General features: G+C 48.3%; 1 protein-coding gene across 5 annotated transcripts in view; it reads right to left on the reverse strand.

Annotated features, from left to right (window-relative positions):
• The window catches only part of VAV2 (vav guanine nucleotide exchange factor 2), a 120611-nt gene that overhangs the window by 31246 nt on the left and 67271 nt on the right, over window positions 1-22094 (reverse strand). For all 5 annotated transcript variants that reach the window (XM_066562767.1, XM_066562765.1, XM_066562764.1 and 2 more), the window contains exons 3-4: window positions 16821-16879; window positions 4564-4632 (exon numbers count right to left, since the gene is read on the reverse strand). In XM_066562767.1, coding sequence (XP_066418864.1) covers window positions 4564-4632; window positions 16821-16879 — 128 coding nt within the window. The remainder of the gene's footprint in view (window positions 1-4563; window positions 4633-16820; window positions 16880-22094) is intronic.

Raw genomic sequence — 22094 nt, forward strand, 5'->3', positions numbered from 1 at the left:
CCTGAGGGATTTCAGGGCCACTGAAGAGCCTCTCCAGCCATCAAAGCTGCTGTGGGAAGTTGATGAGTTTGTACCAGCCTCAAGAATTCAAGGACAAACCCTCATGACAAACCCAGCACAGCAAAACTCCGTCCAAACCACACTGAGGAAAGAGCCAGAACCACCAGGAACAGCAAAAGAAAGAGCAGCAGGGGACAGAAGGAGCTAAAATAAGACAACCAAGGGACAACCCCCAATTTCCAGTCCCATGACCAGGGTAAAGAGCCAGAAGATCTCAGAGCCACCACAGGTCCAGGCTGGGAGATTTGCAGGGTCTCTGAGGCAGCTGTGAGGCTCCAGCCCACCCCAATCCCCACTTTCTCATCCTCACTCTGCACTATAAATACACAGTTCCTCCAACCAAACCCCTCATTCTGTCAGAGAGGACAAAGGGAACCCTAAATTTGCAGCACATCTGGCAGGTTTGGGTTTCAGGGTGAGGGAGTGCAAGATATGCAGCTGGAGGACTCAAGATCTCGCAGGGTTTTAATTACTCAGATTGGACTTGGATGGAGACACTCATCTGGAAATAGCAGAAGCTTTTTCCCATCTATTCTGCTTGGGTCTTACATTCCCCATTCCAAGTGGAATTTTTTAGGCTCTGATCCTAAGAAAAGTGACCAATATGATCCTAGAAATGGCACAAGCAGGACATGTAAAAATCAACAGGAGTGACACACAAGGGACAGACACATTTACAGGCACTCTGGCTCAAGTGCCCTGCACCACAGAGCCATTTATTGGAGGGGCTGTCGTGCCTGCTTTGTCCAACATAAAAATAATGGGAAAAGTGGCAGCTCACTTATCATCTCACCTTGGCTCCCGTGCTCGTTACTTCTTTTAATGCATTGGAGAAATTCTGCTGATCACAGCACTATTTTGGAAAATGTGAGGGGGGCAATGCTGGCGGCAGTAGTGAAAGAAGAAGGAGAAACTTCAGCAAGAAGCTGAGCTCGGAAGAGGCATCACTTGAGAAACTGTGGCCTAGCAGATCTCCTTCCCCTCTTCTCCAGGATGGAAAGGTTGGGAATACACAATTATCCCAATAAATTTGTTGGGGATAAATTCCCAGTGAGCTGCAGCTCAAAACAAGAACAGGGGACATCAACATCAACCTGTGGGACAAAGCTCTCCAGGGATAGGGTTTGGAGGGGACCTGCTCTGCCTAAAACACTTTTTTGGTCCTTTATGCAACGCTACAACTCCTCCCCTCAAAATAAATTATTTTCAGAAGAGAAAACAAAGGTGAAAGTCATGCAAAATTAAATGTTTCACACTAAACCATTCACAGAACTTCTGCCTGACTCTGAATTCTTCAAGCAGCCAACAAAGAACCCAAAATCTGCCCTGTGTCATCTACCTAATTGTGCCACTGCAGAGGAGGAAGTTCATCATGAAGAAGGCTCTGGGGCTGTAAAGAGGGCCAGGATTAATCACTGCCATAAATTTAATGAGACAAAATAACTGGAGAGAGCTCAAGTGGCAGCGAAGAAAATTTAGGTGAAATGTTAAATATAACTCTGAGGCACCAGGATGGTTTGGAGCAGCTGAAAGAGCCATAAAGGGGGGTGGAAAAGCAGTTGGCAGGGCAGTAAGGTGGATAATTGCCTCCTGACACCATCTCCCAGCAGCCACAGCCATGTGGGAAGCAGCAGCTCCCCTCCCCAGGGATCTGCAGGAGCATCCTCAGGACAAGGGTCACTGACAATCCCTGATCTGGGGACACAGAGGATGAACCCACACGCTGCTGCTGCTGCTGCTGCTGCAAAACCCAGCTCATTTCATGGACAAACACTCCCCAAACGGCTGCAGGAGCATCCTTGGGACAGGGGTCACTGACAATCCCTGATCTGGGGGCACAGAGGATGAACCCACACAATGGTCACACAACCCACACAATGGTCACACTCAGGACAATCCCTGATCTGGGGGCACAGAGGATGAACCCACACACTGCTGCTGCTGCTGCTGCTGCAAAACCCAGCTCATTTCATGGACAAACACTCCCCAAATGGCTGCAGGAGCATCCTCAGGACAATGGTCACTGACAATCCCTGATCTGGGGGCACAGAGGATGAACCCACACGCTGCTGCTGCTGCTGCAAAACCCAGCTCATTTCATGGACAAACTCCCCCCAGATGGCTGCTCCAGGGCCTGGCATGGGGCAGGCTGGAATAAATCAGGCAGCAGAGGCCAATTGTCCCTTTCCAGCTCCTCACAGCATTGATCAGCAGCACTTGCAATGCAAGCAGCCCCTGCCATCTGCCCAGGCTGGCTGCAAGCTGCCATCTGGCCCAGGGCACAGCAAACCGAGGGGCCAGAGGGCTGGAAATAGGGAATTTGAGAACTTCCCAGCTCCCCTGATAGCCTTTTAGCTTCCCTTCCCCTTTCCATCACCAATTGTTCGGGGTTTTTTTAACTAAATAGCTGTTTCCAGGCAATTATGTGCCTTGATCTGCTGGCTGGGGATCTGTCTGGAGCTGGGATTAATCCCTGCACCACCCCAAAGGTGAAAGCACAATGGGGTCACCAAGGCTTAAACATCCTTTAAACGCACAGAACCCCGTGGCTGCCCCATGATTTCACACACAGCTTGTTCCTGCAGCCCCTGTCCAGGCCTGGTTTTTGTCCCACAGCTCCTCCCTGCTGGGAGAGCTCTCAGGATAAAGGTGCTCACTCTTCAGAGCATCATGGGGACAGCAGGGACAAAGCCTGGCTCCTTCTCCTCCCCAAATCAGCACCTCCATCACAAATATGTTCATATTTTAAAGGCTCTGCAGCACAGGAACTCAAAACCTCAACCTGGGGACACCAAACTACTCCACTCAAGTTGAAATGAAGCACTGTGACATTCCTCAAAAAAAACCTCATTTACCAGCCCTCAAAATACCTTATTAGAACCAACTCAGAGTTTCTCCTGAGCTTTTTCTCCAAAGAGAAAAGGCTGAGGGGTTCTTCAGGGAGTTTTTGGGGTTTTTGCAGCTGTGGGTGGATTCTGACACTGTTTCGTAGGCCGTGTTTCCATGCACTGGGAGGGCAGGCCTGCATGAAGGAACTTGTGCAATCCCTGCTCATTGTCCTAAATAAGTGTTAAAAAGAGGATTTTACAGAGAATGGGAAAACAGGGGAAGTTAAATTTGGAGATCTGGGACGGAACAGGAAAATCAATGGAAATAAACCCCCAAGTTATCTGATGGGCATCACAGCCCCTCTGACCAAGGGACAATTTGGGAAGTTTCCACCTGGACACCTTGTCCCCAGCAGACTGGAACTGGGAACCCACTTCCAGCACCAAATAACCAATAAAGCTGGGAACCCACTTCCAGCACCTAATAACCAAGGGCAGCACCCCAAACCCACTCTCCTTTCTAGGCCAGCACTGCCATCCCCACCAGCACTCGTGTGAGAGTCCCCACACAAATCTCTCTCCAATTAAAAGCACATCTGTGTGTGAGAAACAGGAATTTTAAACCCCAATATTAAAGAGATTTTGAGAACTCTTAGAGAGGAGGCACAAAAAATGCTATTCTTGAAAAGATCCCTTTCTGAGTTAAAATTTTATTAAACTGCAGCTGCTGGGAGCCAACAGCAAGCAGGGAATTCCAGGGCACTCCATTCCCTCTGCTGGTAATTTATGATTTACTTTTGTAATAACTGAAGCCATAAGGAACTCATTGGATTAAGGAGTCTTATTATTTATGTTGTGGAACAATAATATTTAACTGCATAAAGCCACACATCCACCCATGCACTCCATCCCTCCATATGAGGCAGACAGAGCCCTGGCTCGATGGGAATGCTGCCATTGAATTCCAATAGTGCCTGCACTTCACCGTGTGTGCTGCAGTTCAAGGTTGATTTTAAAAGCCTGTTACATCACCAGCACAGGCACAAAAACCAGATAAACACACACAGAGACAGCAGCAGCATCGCCCCACGGCCCACCAAGGACAAGCAGGACGGGTGCCATGGCAGGATGTGGCTGCCACAGCCCTGGAAATGTCCAAGGCCAGCCTGGATGGGGCTTGGAGCCATGTGGGATAGTGAGAAGAGTCCCTGCCCATTGCAAAGGGGTGGGATGAAATGGTCTGCAAGGTCCTTTTCAACCCAAACTATTCTCTGATTGCCCCAGGGTCAAAATCACACATGGGGGTGCAGCTCCATGTGCCAGCATCCAAAAAATGCCATGGGAGGAAATGAATACCTCACTCCCAGAGCTGGCTTGGATCACCTCAGAGGATGAAGGGTTTTGGGATTTAGGAGGGGTTCGGGATCCTCTGGGTTTGGCCCCTTTCACCCCCCACCAAGCCACTCATCAGCTCAACCTGATTAAAAGCGACATCTCCCAGGGCTTCCCAGCAGAAAAAGATGGACTTTTGTCAGAGCACAAAAATCTCCTGGCCAAAGGATCAAAGCAGCCGTGCTGGCTCTCCCAGCCCTGCTGTCAAACTTTATCTGCCTCTGCTGGAAAAGCCACAGGAACTTTTCCCTCAGCCCTCCCAGGAGAAGGTGAGGCCACTCACTCTGCCAGCTCCTCCAAGCTCCGGTACACGTCATCGTCATTCTCCGTGGTCTCCTCTGAAGGGAAGGGCCTGGGAAGGGAAGGAATGACAGGGTTAGATTTTATATTGGTGCCTCACCCCTCACAGCAGAGCCCCTGAGCCCAGCCCTGAGCAGCACAAAAGATTCACTGCAAAGCTGGTTTCGTCCCAGCTCCGCTGCTTCCCCAGGGCACGGCCGGCAGGGCAGGGCAGGGATGCAGGTGGGGAGGCTGGCTGGGCACACAGGGCACACTTGGGCACCAAAATGAGCAGCTGCATGGTCTGACAGCACAGCACCTCAGAGCCCCCGTGGATGAGCCTTTCCTGCTGTGCTGGTGCTGCACAGACAACTGAGGAATCTTAATTCCAGCCTGGTGTTGGATTTGTTGGGATGGAGAAACACCTTCTCCTTCTCCTCCAGCCTTTCCATCTGTGAGCTCCTTCCCTACTCAGGAATCTTAATTCCAGCCTGGTGTTGGATTTGTTGGGATGGAGAAACACCTTCTCCTCCAGCCTTTGCACCTGTGAGCTCCTTCCCTGCTCAGCCAGGCTCTGCACTGCCTCCCTGGAAGCACCTCCCAGCAATCCCAGTGGAATAACGAGTCCCTATGAACCCCAGGACTTCTCATCTTAACAACTTTGTGACAGCTGAAAAAAGTTAAACCCCTGGAGATGATGGAAAGGACACCAAACGGGCAGAAAGAAAGGAGGGGAGAAAGGAGATTAAAGGAGTGAGGGAGGGAGTGGGGGGAATACAAGAATTCCTTGGCTCATTCTGAAGCAATAACCAAATAATGTATGAGGGAGATGAGAAATACTGTTTTAATTAAACCCCATGTATTATTGCTGGCACAGGGCCAGGCTGGGCTGTGGCTGCTGGGGCTGGAGCATCCCCACGGGCACAGGGACAGCACAGGGACACAGAGGGACAGCACAGGGACACAGAGGGGTGGCAGCAGCTCTGCCCTTCCCTCCTGGGCATCCTGGAGAGGGCAGGTGGGGCTCCCCAGGCTGGAGCCACAGCCATGGGACACTGTGGAGGAGCAAAGCTGCCCACATCTGAACCTCTAACTGCCCTCAGGAGCAATTCCCTCCTCTCCCCTCCCTGCCCATGACAGATTGCCTCTCCTGAAAGATTTAGTACATGGCCTGGTTAGCCCCTGAATTTGCTATTTCTGGATGCTTTCACTGGCATTAATTTGCTTTCTCTCCCTTGCTACACCTCAGCCTTCCTTAGGTGAGCAGCTCCACACCAAGCAGTTTGAAACAGAGCTGAGACCTGCAGCCAGCTCAATTAAAACCCTGACCAGGAGGGGAAAGAGCTGTGCTGAGCCCAGCCATGGAGCAATTCCAGCCATCCCAAGGTGTGTCCATGTGCAAAGTGGCAACACAGGAGGGAGGGAGGCAAGGGATGCAAAGCTCTGGCTAAAAGGCAGAACTCAGAGGTGACTTCTGGTTAAATATCACTTGTCACAACAACAATAAAAAATCCACCACAAGGCACGACCTCCTTTCTTTTACATGTATTTTCTGCTCTTGTTCTCTGAGTGTTTCCTTCCCCAGCACTCGTCACACCAGAGAGAAAGGAGTAAAAGAGCCATAAAAAATATTAAAATCACATGGACACATGTCCAGCCATAAATCTGGGAATGAGGTGTAATTGGCTCCTGTGATACAACCCCCCCATGTAAGACAAGGAACAGAAAAGGGAGAAAAATGTTTTCTAATCAGAGTTTCATGGGGATGCAGCTGCCCTGGCCCTCCCAGCTTCACCTTGAGTGCTGGTGAGGGCCCAGAGTGAAAGTCAGGGCAGGGGAGGAATTAATAACCTGTGTCCCTGCAGTGGCAGCTAATGGCTAAATAAGGACTCAGAGAATGCAATTAGAGGGAGAAGTCACACCAGGGTGAGGATTACTAAATGGACCATCCAAAATCCAGAGCTGAAGGGCAGCTTTTGGGACAAAGCCTTGGGTTTTTCCTTTGTTCGTCCCTTGCTCTTCCCCAGGAGCTCTAAGTGCAACAACACAATTTAATTTAGCTCTACCAACAGCCACTACTTGAAATATCTCCCTACTTTTGACTTAAGCTCCCTTACACATCTATTTAAGTTCTTTTTTTTTTTGTCCCTGAACACACCTGAGCTGCCTGCAAAATCAGATTTGATGTGGTAGGGACAGAGTGAGTGAGAGAAACTCTGCTCTCACTCCCACCCCACCAGATCCCCATCAAGGCAACACAAAGGAAAGCCAGCTGGGAGATCTTTTAAGGCAGATCCTGCCCTTGGCCCCAGCCATGCAGGGAGCAGCATCTCCATCCAGGTGGGTGAAGCTGCTGCACCTTCCCCAGCCACGAGCTCCCCAACAGCAAACACCTGGTTTGGGACCAATCTCTGTGTCCTTTTTTTTTTTTTTGGTAAAATGAGTAAAAATGTTGTCAATCAAAAGAAATAAAAGCTCTGGATTCCCTGGGAAATTGTCCAAGACCTCCAGGCACACTGCAAATCCTTCTGTAGGAGCACAGCAGAGCTGGGAATGCCCAACAGCAATGAGTACTTTGAGTCCACCGAAACCCAACAGGTCTGCAGAGACCCCAGTTTGTTAAAATTCATTTGAAAACGTCTCTTATTTCATATCTTTAGCCAAGCACCAGCTTTTCTCCCCCCACCACCATGTAAATGCACCTGCTGAGCCATTCATCCTCCCAGCCCATGCAGGGGCTGCTGCCAGCCCTACCCTGCTCAGATGAAAAGCAAAAGCCCCCAGTGGCATCAAACAGAGCTGGAACAGGCTCTTAAGAGATAATAAAGCTCCCAAAGTCGACTCCTGCACAGACAGACCCCACAGCAGTGCACAGCATCACTTGCAGAGATCAAAGGAGGGAAGGGAAGTGGGATTGATCCGAAGGGTTTGTTTAGGGCTGAAAAGGGAAGAAAGGACCAAGCAATTTGTTCTGGAGTTTGGAGTGAGCCGCTCCTCTGGAGGGCAGGATTACAGCACACGTTGATGCAAAGCACCCCCTTGATCTTACAAAACATTTTTTGGCCATTTCTGGATCCCCCAGAGCTCCCTGCAAGTGGGACAGAGGCAGAACCAGCCACGGCCACAGCACATCACCCACAGGGACAATCAATGAATATTTCACGAGGCACCTCATGCAAAAAAACCCTCCCTTGCTCTCAGGTTGCCCTGTGATCCCTCCCACACCACATCCTCACCATCCACCCCTGCCCAGGGAACCTCTCAGCACTGCCTGGCTGCTCTTTGCTCTGAATTATTTAACGGGAAGAGCCAGGTAGGCTGCAATTCTAACAGCAATAAACAGGGGGGTTTATTTATTCATGAGCATATTTCAGCATCTGGGCTGCCTTGGCCTAGCAGTAAAGCCAGCTCTCCACCTCTGCAGGGAGCAGAGGGGCAGGGATGAGCAGCTTCAGTCTGATCATTTTGTACAGCAGCACCTTGGCCTCATAAAATAAATCCATGTGGGACAGAGCAAGGAGGACCCAGCGTGGTTTATTCACCATTTTTCCACTCTCCACTCGGATTTCTTGGGGTCAAACACCAGCCCTGGGAACAGCAAGCCTGGTGAGAAGCAGAGAGGGAGGAAATGTCCCACTCCATGCCAAGGAGCTGCTCTCAGTGGAGATGGTTTGTCAGGCAGATCTGCAAGGAAGCTTCCCTGACTTGTGCAAACCCCCTGAGGAGTGTAAAGGAGGTGATTTATCCCTTCCTGGAGGGGGATCCCACCCTCCCAGCACCAGCAGGATAATCTGCCCCTGTTTTCCTGAGCCCAGGGATAACACTTGGGTGTTTTAAAGAGCAGGTGGAGTGTGTGACACCCAGGAAACCTGAGCTGCTCCCATCTGCTGTCCCTTCTGCGAGGCATTTCTCCTCTAATGGCAAGGACCAGAGCCTCAAGCTGGTGCAAAGGAGCTCCTGCAGCTCTGCTGGGATGGACAGGGCTGTGCTGGATCCTCCTGGCAGAAATCAACCCCCGTGGTGTGGAGCCTACAGCCTGCAATTGCACCCTGCAGGAGCTCCAGCTGCCCTGGCTGGGTGCACAGACCCCCTGCCATCCCTGTTCTGAGGGGAGCATCGTGGCAAGGCACAGGAATCCCACAGGACACTGACTTCACCAACATTTCCAGCTTCAGGCTGTGTTTTCATGGCAGTTTGGGAGCGGGGTTCTCAGCCCCACAGTCCCCATGCTTCCAGAAAAGTCCTTCTGTCCCACTGCTGAAGTTTAATGCTGCTTCAATCCCAACATATCAGACTTTGGCTGTTCCCAGGACATCCTTTTGGTAGCTCCCACCTTCCCCTTTCCTTTTTTCCTCCTCTTTTTCTCCAGGAGGACAAGGCACTGGGGATCACCCCATTCCTGTGCCCCCTGTCAGTTTTGGAACCCTGGGCCTGCCTCCCTGAGCACTCCTGGTGCTGCCCAAAGAAAATCAGGTATTTTTCCAAGACTTTTACACACCACTGAAAATGCTCCCCTCACTGGCTTCATGGAACTAGGCAGATTAATTTACATAAAAAGCAGCATTAATTTACCAAGAGGTGGCTGGGAGCTGACCAGGCACCAGCAAAGAGGTGACCTGGAGCTGCCTCTCCAGGATTTGGATCCCACCTGTGAAACAGGAGCAGCACCAGGCAATGATCCTGGTCCTGAGAGGTAAAACCACCCTATTAATGCCCCCAAAATCCATTTCTATACAGCAGAATAGAATCAATTCTCCCTGTGCAGAACAGGACCCATCAGAGCATACCAAAAGCTGCTGAATTTAATGAAAATCACACTTTTCTGTTACATTACTCATCTCTGGAAAGAAGCACCTCACGGGGAGCCAAATTTTAGACACGTCCTCTGAAAAATTACAGTTTGCTTTTATTTGTGGTCTGGAACTTGCAGAAATTCTTGCAAGATGAATTCTGATGGAAATTCAGCAGGGAAAGAGGGAGTTACATCACCAGCTAACACAAAGATGAGGATGATGAGGATGATGATGATTTTGCAGGGGAATACTCAGTGCAGTATCAGCACCCAAGGGTGAGCTGCAGGCCCTGCTTTATCCTCAGCTCCAATCTGAACTGAGCATTTCTGGAGATGAGAAGACAAGAAAATAACAGCTCGTAGAATTTTATGTTTCAACACATTATCGCGTTTTTAAAAACCCCTCGTGTACCAATGCCTCACTCAAGCAAAAGGGATGATTTTCTCCTCACTTCAGCTCCACACTGAAGAGAACAGATGGATAAAATCAAAAGGGGAATCCAGAAATGTCTTTCTTGAAAAGAAAGGAATAAAAAAGATCCAGACTCTGTGGGGTAACAGCACAACCAACCACTAGGGAATGATTGCCCCAGTAAAGACCTGGGATGCAGCTCAACCAGCAACATCCACTGCCTCACACTGGAAAACAGCTGGTGAAAACACAAATCCTGAAACCCCCACTTTTTAACTTGCAGCAAAGCAGCACAAGGAGATCTTTCAGCACTCTGAGTTTTCCTGCTCTACCTGAGCAGCTGCCATCCTGTGAAAGGTGTGCCAATAACAGTAAATCATTACCAAAATGGATCTTTCTGTATGATTCCAGCACCAGCACATCCCAGCCAAGAGGGGATAAACCCTCTTGCAGCACAAACGAGCTCCAAACAGCCCATCCTGAAGGCCACCAGGAACCCCTTCCCCAGGGAGGTGCAGAGACACCTGGGCTGTCCCAGAGCATCCAAGTGCCCCTCTCCAGGCACAGCCCATGGCAGTGACCCCCATCCCCCAGTGCTGGGAACCTCCCAGGTCCCCTCTTTCAGAGCCTGGAACCTTCTCCATCCTTGGAGCATCCTTGGGGGCAAGAGCTGCATTTTGGGGAGGTGCTGGAAAGGTCCCACAGGGCGGGCAGTGACCCAGGAGGAGGCTGGGGGAAGCACCAGTGACACAGGAGGTGACCCCAAAGCCCAGCAAGCCCCACCTGAGCCCAGCTCATCAGAGCTGAGCTCATCAGAGCTGTGCTCATTAAGCAAAGCTGCTGCAGGGGAGGGGGACAGAGAAGCTGCCTTTGCTTTGTGAGCAGATGCTTGTGGGGTGACCTCAGCATCCCCCAAGCCTACAAAGCAGGCATGCAGGAAAACATGTCAGGGATATTTTTTTCAGGCTCTCTCTGAGGATATAAACTTGCCAAAAAAAAAAAAATCTGTTAATGTTTTTTGATTTTTTTTTAAAGTGGGAATGAGCTGCTTTTCAGCCAAGGATTCTGCTTATCAACAAATGGAGGAGCTTTATAGTGACTCCTAAAGGTTTGTATAGTGACTCCTAAAGGTTTGGAGGTGTCAGAAGAAACAATTCCCACCTGACCTCCTGCTTGTGGGGTTTGTGCTGAGCCTCTCTGAGTTTGTGCCAAAACTGGTCCCAGTTCCAGGAGAGCTCTGAAAAACCAGCAACTGTACCCATTTCCAGATGCAGATCCTCCCACAGCCTTCTCCATCCGTTTTATAGCAACACTTAAAAGTGTGTACAAGGAAAACACAACGGCAGTAAAAGAATAATGGGCAGAGTGCAATTCCAGAGAGCCCTTGGCAGGGAATAAAACAGGCCTTGTAAAACCAACCTTCAGGAGAAGAGGAGCCCTAACAACCTCCTCATCAGGAGACACTTGAGGACTTAATTGTTAGTGTCTTTAATTGCTTGCCATTTTCACACCCAGCTGGATCTGCCTCCCATCCCCAGGGGAAGGGGGAGCAGAGACCAAATCTCATCTGCAGGAAGCCTGAGCACGCTGGAGAATCCTTGTAAAGGCCATAAAAGATCTTCCCTATCTCCCTTCTCTCCTTCAGGACAGCGAGGGGAACATCCTGATCAGCTCCAGCTTGTGCCACCACACCTTCTGCAAGATGTGGGGTTTGATGGTGGGATTGCTGCCTTAAGTTTTTGCTTTTATGCTTTTCAGATTCTGTGCTGCTTTAGTGTGTGGGTCTGAGCTTCATATGAGGGGATGGTGAGCTCTGTGCACAGAGCAGGGAGACAAAACAATTCCTGCTCCAGCTGGGGACCAAGGACAAATGATCCAAATCTCAGCCCCAAGAGCACAAACAGCGTGGGCTGGAGAGAGAAAAACAAGGGTGGGACTGCAGGGGCTAAAGCTGGAATGGGACAATGAACTGCAAGATGCAAATGGAGCAGAACTGATGAAAGTGAAAGACCCCGTGCCTGGTTGTGCATTTTGGGGCCATTTTGGTTCATCTTGGGTGCAGCCCTGGCTGGGCTCTTGTGCTGCCCAAGGTGCATCCATTGAGGAGATCCTTTGAATAAATCCCTGCTTTATTCTTTAAGTCCATCCAGCCTCTGTTCTAGGCCAGCCTTCCCAAGGATCAGGATTTACTCAGGTTCAGGATCACAAAGCCCTTTTTACAGGGTCACCCCCACTGCAAGCAGAGGGGTCACCCCCCACCAATGTGGGCCTCAGTCAGATGTGGAAATGGATTCAAGTCATGAAACCTGGACAAAACTCCAGATTCAATTCTGCACTGGTGGCTCAATCACTGAGGAAGCTGACATCCAGCTGACACAAGGGGTCCTGCCTTGGCCCCAAGAGGGGGAAAACTCATCCCTGTGTCCTTGTCTCCATGGCCCAGCCAAAGCACTGCCACTGTGAGAGAAAACCTCCTCTGACAACCAGGATTCATCCTCCTGCCCATCTGCAAATGTTTTTAACTGTCTTTCATTAACTGTGGTGCCTTCTGAGGAGAGTCACTGAGAGGTTCAGTTCACAGAGAAAGGATTTCCTCAGATTTAGGGTCTCCACAAAGGCCTCTGAACATGCAAACCCCTTCCCTCTCCTCAGCTGGGCTTTGCTGTGCACACATGAAAAATGCATGCAGGCAGCAGGAGCCAATATTCCTGAACCTCCTGCTTTGCTTGCAGAACTCTGCTTCCAGGAAAAACACAGATCTCAGGGAGATGAATAAACACATGTCCCCTGCTCTGCTCAGAGCTCCCTTTCAGCCCCCAGAGCACGAGGAGGATGATGGAGCCCAGAGGACGCCAGGATGTGCCACAGGCAGCAGGAACAGCCGTGGCTGTGGCAGGAAAGTCTTAAGGGAAAACAGGGAAAAGAAAAAAAGCTTCAAGAAAATAATTATAATCCTGGTTTATTGGGACCTGCAATAAGAAGTCTTGTTGTCCTCCAGAGAGCTGAGTTTGCTCAAGAAAATTTGGAATGAAAACGTGAAAAGGGAATGAAAACTCGGGAAGGGAATGAGAATTCTGGCTCCAAAGCCCAGGAGAAGCTTTGCACGACATCCCTGTGCAAAGAGCAAGCTGCTACAGAATCCTGCAGGCTGGCTGGGAAGTGCCAGCCAGCGTGGGAATGGGGTAATGGAATTAGGGCTGCAGTGGAAAATCCTAGCTGGATAATAAAGGCTCCTTGTTCAGGGATGGAGCACAGTGGAACTTCTCCCTGGAAGTGCTGACAGTCCTCCAAAGAGACGGAGAGAAGGATGAGAACCAATAACAAATAAATCTCCTCTCCTGAGCAATGATTTTTCAGATTCTGTGCTGCTTTAGTGTGTAATTCTGAGCTTCATATTAAGGGATGGTGAGCTCTGTGCATAGAGCAGGGAGACAAAACAATTCCGTCTCTAGCTGGGGACCAAGGACAAATGATCCAAATCTCAGCCCCAAGAGCACAAACACCGTGGGCTGAAGAGAGAAGAACAAGAAGGATGGGATCTGCTCTTTGTCCCTGTGTAAAACCCTTTGGGACAGCAGAGGGATCAAAATCCCAGCAGAAAATTCCCAAATGATCCAAATCTCAGGCCCAAGAGCACAAACAACATGGGCTGAAGAGAGAAGAACAAGAAGGATGGGATCTGCTCTTTGTCCCTGTGTAAAACCCTTTGGGACAACAGAGGGATCAAAATCCCAGCAGAAAGTTCCCACCCCATCAGCACAGAGCCTGAAGGACTCTGCTTCCTGCAGGATTTGTGCAAGCAGCCCTGGGATGGGGACAGGGCAGGCAGAGGATGGCCACAGCAGGGCTGTAGCTACAGCTGCTGCACATTAGGCACATTGCAAATAAAACACTGCACTCAGGATGGAGATTTTGCCCTGGTTTTGCTGCTTGTTTCTTGGAAGAAACACCCTGTCATCTCCACAGAGATACCCTGATAGCTATCTGCAGGACTCTGGGAAACACAGCTCCTCTGCCAAGGTTCCTGTAGCCAGAAATTATTAAGACAGAAAGAGTGGATTTCTTTTTTTACACTAAACAGCACACAAGATTGATTTTTATTTTTCTCCACGCCATGGAACTTGTTCAAGGACAAGGAACAGGCTTTGGGATTTATTTCACTGTTAATTTGTGTGATCCTGACTCTCAGATCCTAAAATAGGGATTGGAGCAGAGCCACATTCATGCTGTGGGGCTGAAGACCATGCAATCCACCCAGCATCCAAATTTCACTGTATTTACCATGGTTTTAAGCACTGTGCCTAAGCCAACAAGATTTTTACCCAATTCCAAGGGAAGCATCTTCACTGGGAGAGGGAAGAGGATGGACCCAACGAGCAGCGGTGGCTGATGTGAGCAGTCCCTTCAGGGAGCCAGAGCTGCTGCTGGTTCCCACAAGATTAGATTAATTCAGATTCATTCATTTGAGATTAGTTTCTGCCATTGAGGGGTTTGTGATGATGCAGAAAGAAATCACCTAATTTAAAGGAAAGAAGATGCAGCAATGGACAAAGCCAGGGCTCTGTGGCTGCAGGGAACAGTGAGATGGGAGGCAACACTCCCAGGAGGGCATTTTCCTGGAATTGCAGAATTCATTTCCAGTCTGTTCTATTTTCCAGCTAAAGGAGTGACAGCATTTTCTGTTCTTGCAGAGCTGGAGGAGAAACAGGGTTAACACACAGGAGAACAGGGTTAGAAGCAAAGGCTCTCAAGCTCTGTGCTATTCTTGTGTAATTATGGTGCCAAAGGCTTCCAAGATAAAGGATTTTAGTGGGAACTGTGAATGCCAGTTGTAAAATGAATGAGAAAAAGCCACATCCCCACAAGAACAGCAAAGCCTCCCCTGTCTCTGCATCCCAGCTATGCCCAACCCTCACACAGCCAAGAGGGCTCAGCAAAGCCTTCCCAGGGGATGCAGCTCCTTCATCCTCTGAGCTGGATGCAGGACCCCCCTCCCTGCCTTGGGAAGGGCTTTGCCAGGGGTCACACCTGGAACCTCCCAGTGATGCCCCAAGACTTAAACCCAGCTACAGCAATGCTGTGATGGCCCTGCCAAGGGGAGAGAAGGATGAGAAGGACTCCATGGATATCAGAAAGCTAATTAATTACTTTATTATACTATATTATTCTATCTATTATAATATTATACTATATTACACTATATCATAATATTATAATATTATAATATTATAATATTATAGTGTGACATAGTATAATATTATACTATTATAATATTATAATTATTTATGATTATTATTATTAGTAGTAGTAGTAATAGTATATTATGCTATATTATTCTATCTAAAACTGAACCTGCCAAGCACTGAACCCTGCACAAACTGCCCAGAATCTCGTGACTGTCACCCAACAGTCCCAACACACACACACACACACACACACACTCTTGGCCCTGACAGGCCAAGGAAACAAAACACCATCACTCTCAGGAGACTAATTAATTACTTTATTATACTATATTATTCTACCTATTATAATAGTATATTATTATTATTATTATTATTATTATTATTATTATTATTATTATTATTATTATTATTATTATTATTATTATTATTATTATTATCTAAAACTGAACCTGCCAAGCACTCAACCCTGCACACACTGCCCAGAATCTCGTGATTGTCACCCAACAGTCCCAACACACTCTCTTGGTCCTACAGGCCAAGGAAACAAAACCCCATCACTGTGGGCAAACAATCTCCATATTGCATTCTACTGTGGCACAAACACAGGCACAGCAAATGATATAAGAATTGTGTTATCTCTCTCTGAGGTTCAGAGAATGTGAATCCCAGAAATACTCTTGGGAAGAACTGTGCCTTGCTTTTCTCTGTGAAGGGAAATGTGGGGCTGCACCCAGCCCTTGCCAAGGCACTGCAGTTTGTGCATGTGAATCCCCCAGCCTCCAAACCCCTTGGATGCTCTTTTCCCTTAAAACAAAAACCGCTGCAGGCTCCTGCAGGACTCAGGGCTATCATCACAACAAACAGCCCTTAACTTACAGCACATCTTTGTCCCCCAGATCCTCGGCCCTGCCTCTCCCCCAGCCCTGCTGGGATCTGTGTTTAACAGATGGGAAGGCTCTGAGCTGGTTTTACACGTGAAAAGCTGTTCCCCTCCAGCAATCTCAGCACAGACAAGGCAGGGAAAATATGTTCCAACAGTGGGAATTGTGGCAGAGAGTGCTGGGGGTGGGTGGCAGGGCTGGGAGTGGGGCAGGGAGCCCATCCATTCCTTCATCCTGGCTTGGGAGGCACCACAGATCCCCACCAGAACAGCAGCAGGACACGTGCTGTGGAGAAAACCCAATGTGTTCTGTAGCTGGGGGAGTGAAAACACACACACTCCCTCCCCAGAAAAACGAGCAGAGGTAATTTAGGCTGCAAACTCATCCCTGTTATAGCTGTGGCCCTAATGAGATGTTCCCAGATTAATAATACAAATGCACTCTAACAAGGGAAAGCAACTGCAAAGCAATTTTGCAGGGAGCTGAACAAAGAGCAGGATAACAGCTCTGCTTAATAGGGGCTGTCTGCTGCTTTTAATTCCTTCTGCACTGCTCCCTCAGAGGAGGAGCAGGCAGCACACCCTGCAATCCTACACCGAGGATGTGCCTGTGACACCGCCAGGGGACATTTCCCAGTTGTTTGGGGCAGAAAGGTCCCTGGGCTCTCCTGCACAGGGGACACTGGGGACACTGGGGTGATGCCACAGCTCCTGGGCACTGCTGGCTTTCCTGGGATCCCTCGTGGAGATGAGCAAAACCTCCAGCCAGAGACAGCAAAACTCTCCCTGCTGCCCTCCCCAGCACAAACAGTGTACACAATTCCTAATATTTTCACTTATTTCATCTGCAACTATTCCTACCTGCACCCCATCTGTTCAACCCCATTATGTGCAGCTTCTGAAGAGTCTGATGTGATTAAATACAAGGAATATGGAGAGGGGGAGAGAGAGAGATGTTATTTTTTAAGGCATCATATTGAAAGGATCTTACCTAATTCCTTTGGTTTGAGCAATACTGTGGAAGGAGAGCCTGGATACTGCAGAGATCACCTGGAAATGAGAGAAAAAGAGGCTGGAGTGCTTACTGAGGACACAGGAAGGTTTGGTGGCAGCCCAGGGACCCCCAGCCTGGTGCTTGGAGCTGGAATGGAAATGCTCCAGTGCCCCCTGAGTGTCACAGTGTCACCACCAGGGCTGGCAGCACCCTGCTTTAGCTTCCACCACTGAGCACAAAAGACACTGAGCCCTCAGGATATTACTGAACAGCTTCATCTGAGGAAATTCCATCCCCACACTCATTTAATGAGCCCAGACCTGCCCTGACAGGTTTTATGCAACACTAAGAAGCATTGAGGAAAAACCCTCTTAGTTTGTGTTTTATTACAAAAGGATTACAACTCCTTTCGTGGCTCTCCTCACACAGAATGATCTTATTGAGGCAAAACTTGCCAAGGCTGAACAGCTCTGGCTTCTTGCAATTCAATAAAGATGCATCATCAGTTTGTCAGAGGTGGGTGCAGACCATCGCCCTTTTCTGGCAGAAAACAGCCAGGAGTGATTCAACACCAAAATATTCCCATCAGCACTGCAATCAGAAGCAATAAAACCACCAGGATTTTCAGAAGAACTCTCATTTTTGATGGAAGTTTTAATTGCTATGGGGAATTTTCAATGAAGAGGAACAAAGAATGGGTTTGAGGTAGATTTAAAGTGTGTTTCACCCTTGTTCACATTCACCATTTCAAAGCTGGAGTGATAAAAGCAAACCTGTTATTTCTGGACTGGTTTCCAGTCTCCTGGGATGGGACATGGATAAAGGGCTTCTTGAGTGGGCTCCAGGTGTACAAACCCAACCCCTGGGGGCTGCTGCTGCCTGGGGCTGCCCTGCATCCAACCCTTTATTCAGGAATTTTACTTTGGGATGCTCCCCTGGTTTGCTGAGCCACCTCCACACCACCCACCAGGGACCACAACCCTGGATTTTCTCCTGGGATGAACTCAGAGCCACATTTTTATCCCAGGACATCAATGAGAGCCTCATCTCACACCATCCTTTTCCTCCACACTTTTCTGCAACCTTCATCCCTCCCATTTTTCACGTGCCATGAATGCCAGCCTGGCTGTCAGGCTGATTTTTTGGAATCACCCAAAAAGTGAGTGATTTCCATGTGGAAAACAGGGAACAGAACATCCCTGAGAGGCTCCAGGGCTCACCAGGGCACAGAACACCTTGAGTGGTACCTGGAACACCCAGCCCAGACAGGGCACAGAGCCTGGAAGCTCCACTGGCACCCCCAGCCCTGCTCCAGAGGGCTTAAAATAGCACCAGGGAAGTCCCAGACTGACTGAATGAGTCTCCTCCATGCTCTATTTTTAGCCTTCTGAAGTAAAAATCCAGTTTATGAATCAGACAGTGCCACCGCGGGGTTTGACTTCCAGGGAAATTGAAAAGTTCCCTGTTCTCCTCCCCTGCAAGGCTCCCTCTGCTCTCTGCTGAGCCCCAAGCTCTGCTCAGCCTGGCACATCAAAGCTGGCACTGCTTCCAGTGAGGAGCCTGCACAGCCCAGTGGGGATCCCAAACCCATGGGTCCCAAACCCACTGATCCCAAATCCACACTCCGCTGAGAAAGTCAGGACCCATCACAGCTGAGCTGGGATCCCAAATCCACAGATCTCAAATCCACAGATCCCAAATCCACACTCAGGTGAGGAAGTGAGGAGCCAGCACAGCTGAGTTGGGATCCCAAATCCACAGATCTCAAATCCACAGATCCCAAATCCACATTCAGGTGAGGAAGTGAGGAGCCAGCACAGCCCAGTGAGGATCCCAAATCCATGAATCCCAAACCCACAGATGCCAAACCCACACTTAGCTGAGAAAGTGAGGAGCCAGCAGAGCTGAGTGGGGATCCCAAATCCACAGATCCCAAACCCACAGATCCCAAACCCACACTCAGGTGAGAAAGTCAGGACCCATCACAGCCAAGTGAGGATCCCAAATCCACAGATCCCAAATCCACACTCAGGTGAGGAAGTGAGGAGCCAGCACAGCCGAGGGGGGATCCCAAACCCACAGATCCCAAATCCACACTCAGGTGACAAAGCCAAGCCACCCAGTGTGAGGGCTCAGGCACAAAAAGCCTCCCTGAAGCATCTCCAGAAGGGCTGTCCCAATATCAGGAATATTTTTCCCAACATCCCCTAAGATCAAGACAAGCTGTGTGAAAGGCCAGCTCCTCACAGATCCCAGCCCCCAGCCAGGGAAGTGTTCAGGATAAGTAATCCTCTCAATTTCTACAGGATTAAACAACATTATTTAAACTAACTCAGCCCTTAAGTGTTTGCTAAACTGTGTCTCCTTCTCCCCTGTAAAACAGCTCCTTATTTGCAGGCAAACCCAGGCCTGATTCTGGCTCTGGGGTTAGCTCAGGGTCTGTCCCACACCCACAGGGCAGCAGGAGGGCCCCTGATCCCAGCTGAGGCTTTTCCCTGCTCCTGGAATGCCAGGACACACCAAAACAACTCAAGCAGATATTCCAACCTGCCCCTGAACACTTTGGGGATGGGGCACAGCTTCTTTGGGCAACTTTGCCAGGGCCTCACCAGCCTTACAACCAGGAATTCCTTCCCAATATCCATCTAACCCAAAGCTCTGCCAGTTTAAGGCCATTTCCCCTCGTCCTGCCACTCCATCCCTTGGCAAAAGCCACCCTCCAAGTCATTTGGAGATGTTGTTTGGAAAACTATTCTCTTAACTGTGCATTTTTCTTCAGGAGATGTAGGGCTGTGGGTTTTAACAACAGGGCCTTATGCAGATTATTGCTATTATTATTACTTCTTCACCCATTTCTCAATGCAATTTCTTCCCTGGAAACTGCATTCAGCACACAAAATTACCATAAAAGCTATATATAACATCCCACTGACAATAAGATGGCAGGAATATAAATAGGAATATAAAGGTTCCACATGCAGGTGGTGCACAGACACTTTTCTCTACCACTGACCTGCAAAGGCTTCATGGGGGAATTTCTGGTGGTTTTGCCATGAAAAGTGAGGGATGCCCTTCACATTCCTGAAATTCCAGTGAGCTCTTGTGTTTATGGTTCAATCCAACCACCCAGCTGATCATTTAGTGACCAGAGAAATCATTGCTGCAAAATAACAGCACCACAAAGTGAGGCACGAGCCCTGCAGGTGACTTTGGGTTTTAAAAAGCCCCAAGTTCTGCACTTCATGGGAAAAAGAAAGAAAATAAAAATAAAATATAAAATCAAAATATAAAATCAAAATATAAAATCAAAATAAAAATTAAAATAAAAATAAAAATAAAATAAAATAAAAAATAAATAAAATAATTTAAAAATAAAATATAAAATAAATAAAATAAAACAAAATAAAAAATAAAAAATATATAAAATAAAATAAATAAAATAAAAACAATTAAAATAAAGCAATAAATAAAATAAAATAAAAAATGAAAATAAAATAAATAAAATGAAAACAAAATAAATAAATAAAATTAAATTAAAATAAAATAAAATAAATTAAAATAAAATAAAATAATAATCAAGACTCAAAGTGGGAAATTTTGGTCATTGGTCATCACTGGTCATTTTGGAAAACAACGAAGTGAGTAAAGAAATGGAATTTTTGAAAAGAATTAAATAAAAACCACAATAGCCACACTACTTCAATAAAAAAAATCACCACTTTTCTTCTTTACTCCCAAGACTTTCTTTTAGGAATTACAGAAATAAACCAAAGCTAAACAGAAAATAAATTATTATGTTCACTGCTCTTCTACTTCCTAAGGCATTGTTTATGGCTGATGGTATCTCTGAGCATCTAGAAAACTCTAAAATAAACTTTGTTTTTTCATTTGAAAAAACAAACTGACCCAGCTGGGCTGGAGAACACTTTGCATAGGAGGAACTTTCCAGCTCTGGGCACTCCAGGAGTGACCCTGGGAGCAGGAATGAGCTGAAGGCTCACAGAAGGATTTCCCCAGTGGCTCCACTTCACCTGCCCAGGTGTGCCACAGCTTCTCCTCCCACTCCCTCTCATGCCAGGTGTGGTGTTTGCTGGCATCCAGCTTCTGGAGAGGTGCCAGCTGAGCTGATTTGTGCTGATACATATTTGATAAGGATTTCAAATCAAAGCCAGGGAGGTTTTCCTGTGATGGCACATCCAGGCTTCTGTGCCTGTATTTACTGCAACAGATGGGGAAGTCTGGGCATGGTAAAGCCTCTTCCCTCCTCCAACAAACACCAGGGATCCTTCCCTGCCACTTCCATTTGCTTTATTGCTGGTCCCAGAGCTCTGGCAGCTCCTCCTCTTCCCCAGCCCCATTAGCTGTAAACTGCTTGAATGGGCTTTTAAAAACAAAGTTATTAAACCATCACTATTTTGCATTAAACCCATGATTTGGCCACATTACGTGCTGGGGATGCAAATATTAAATCACTGGGCAAAGCCACTGCTGATTTCCAGTGGGAACAGGACTTGTGTAGGATTTTAACAGGTTCATTCTGGGCTCTTTGGGGCTGGTATCGTGTCTAAAATCATGAAGCCTTTCAAGAGTGAGCAGTCACTGCAAAACCAGCACCGTTCCCTTACCAGGAGGAGAAAAGAACAATTCAGGTGGATTTATGGCTACTGCTAGAAAATCTCTGCACTCTGTCACACCATCATAAGTTACCCAGATGCACACACCCCATCTTCCATATTTAAGACACCAATTTGTCTTTTGCCATCACAGACCAGCTGAGGAAGGAAGGGAACACTGCCACACATCTCTGGTGTCCCTAAACCCCGATGTCCGTGTGTCAGAGGTGTCTGTGTGTCACAGGTGTCTGTGTCCTCTGTCCCACCTGGCCAGGGGCAGGGCAGGGCAGGTCCCTCACCTTCCCAGGACACAGAGAAGATCCAAAGGCAACAAGAGAAGAAGGCAAAGCAGCCCAGCCACAGCCCTGCTCAGCTCCAAACACAGGAATTAATGCCCTGAAACTCCAGTGCCTGCTTTGTGCTGCCGAGTTCCTCTAATACACCAGCAATAAAGAGTTATTCTGCTCCTTAATGGGCTCTCTCCTCCACTGAGCCACTGCCTCGTTCAGGACTTTTATTATCTCTATGTGATAGCAGCGAGGAGCTGCCTTTGATGGGACTTTAAAAGCCTCAGGGGGGGAAACCCAGCAGTTTCTCAAGTGAGCCAACACCAAAATCAACCCAGATGAGCTGGGAAAGAGCCTCCAGCTGAGCAGGG

This window comes from Molothrus aeneus, chromosome 19 (assembly GCF_037042795.1).
Source record: "Molothrus aeneus isolate 106 chromosome 19, BPBGC_Maene_1.0, whole genome shotgun sequence".
NCBI lineage: Eukaryota > Metazoa > Chordata > Aves > Passeriformes > Icteridae > Molothrus > Molothrus aeneus.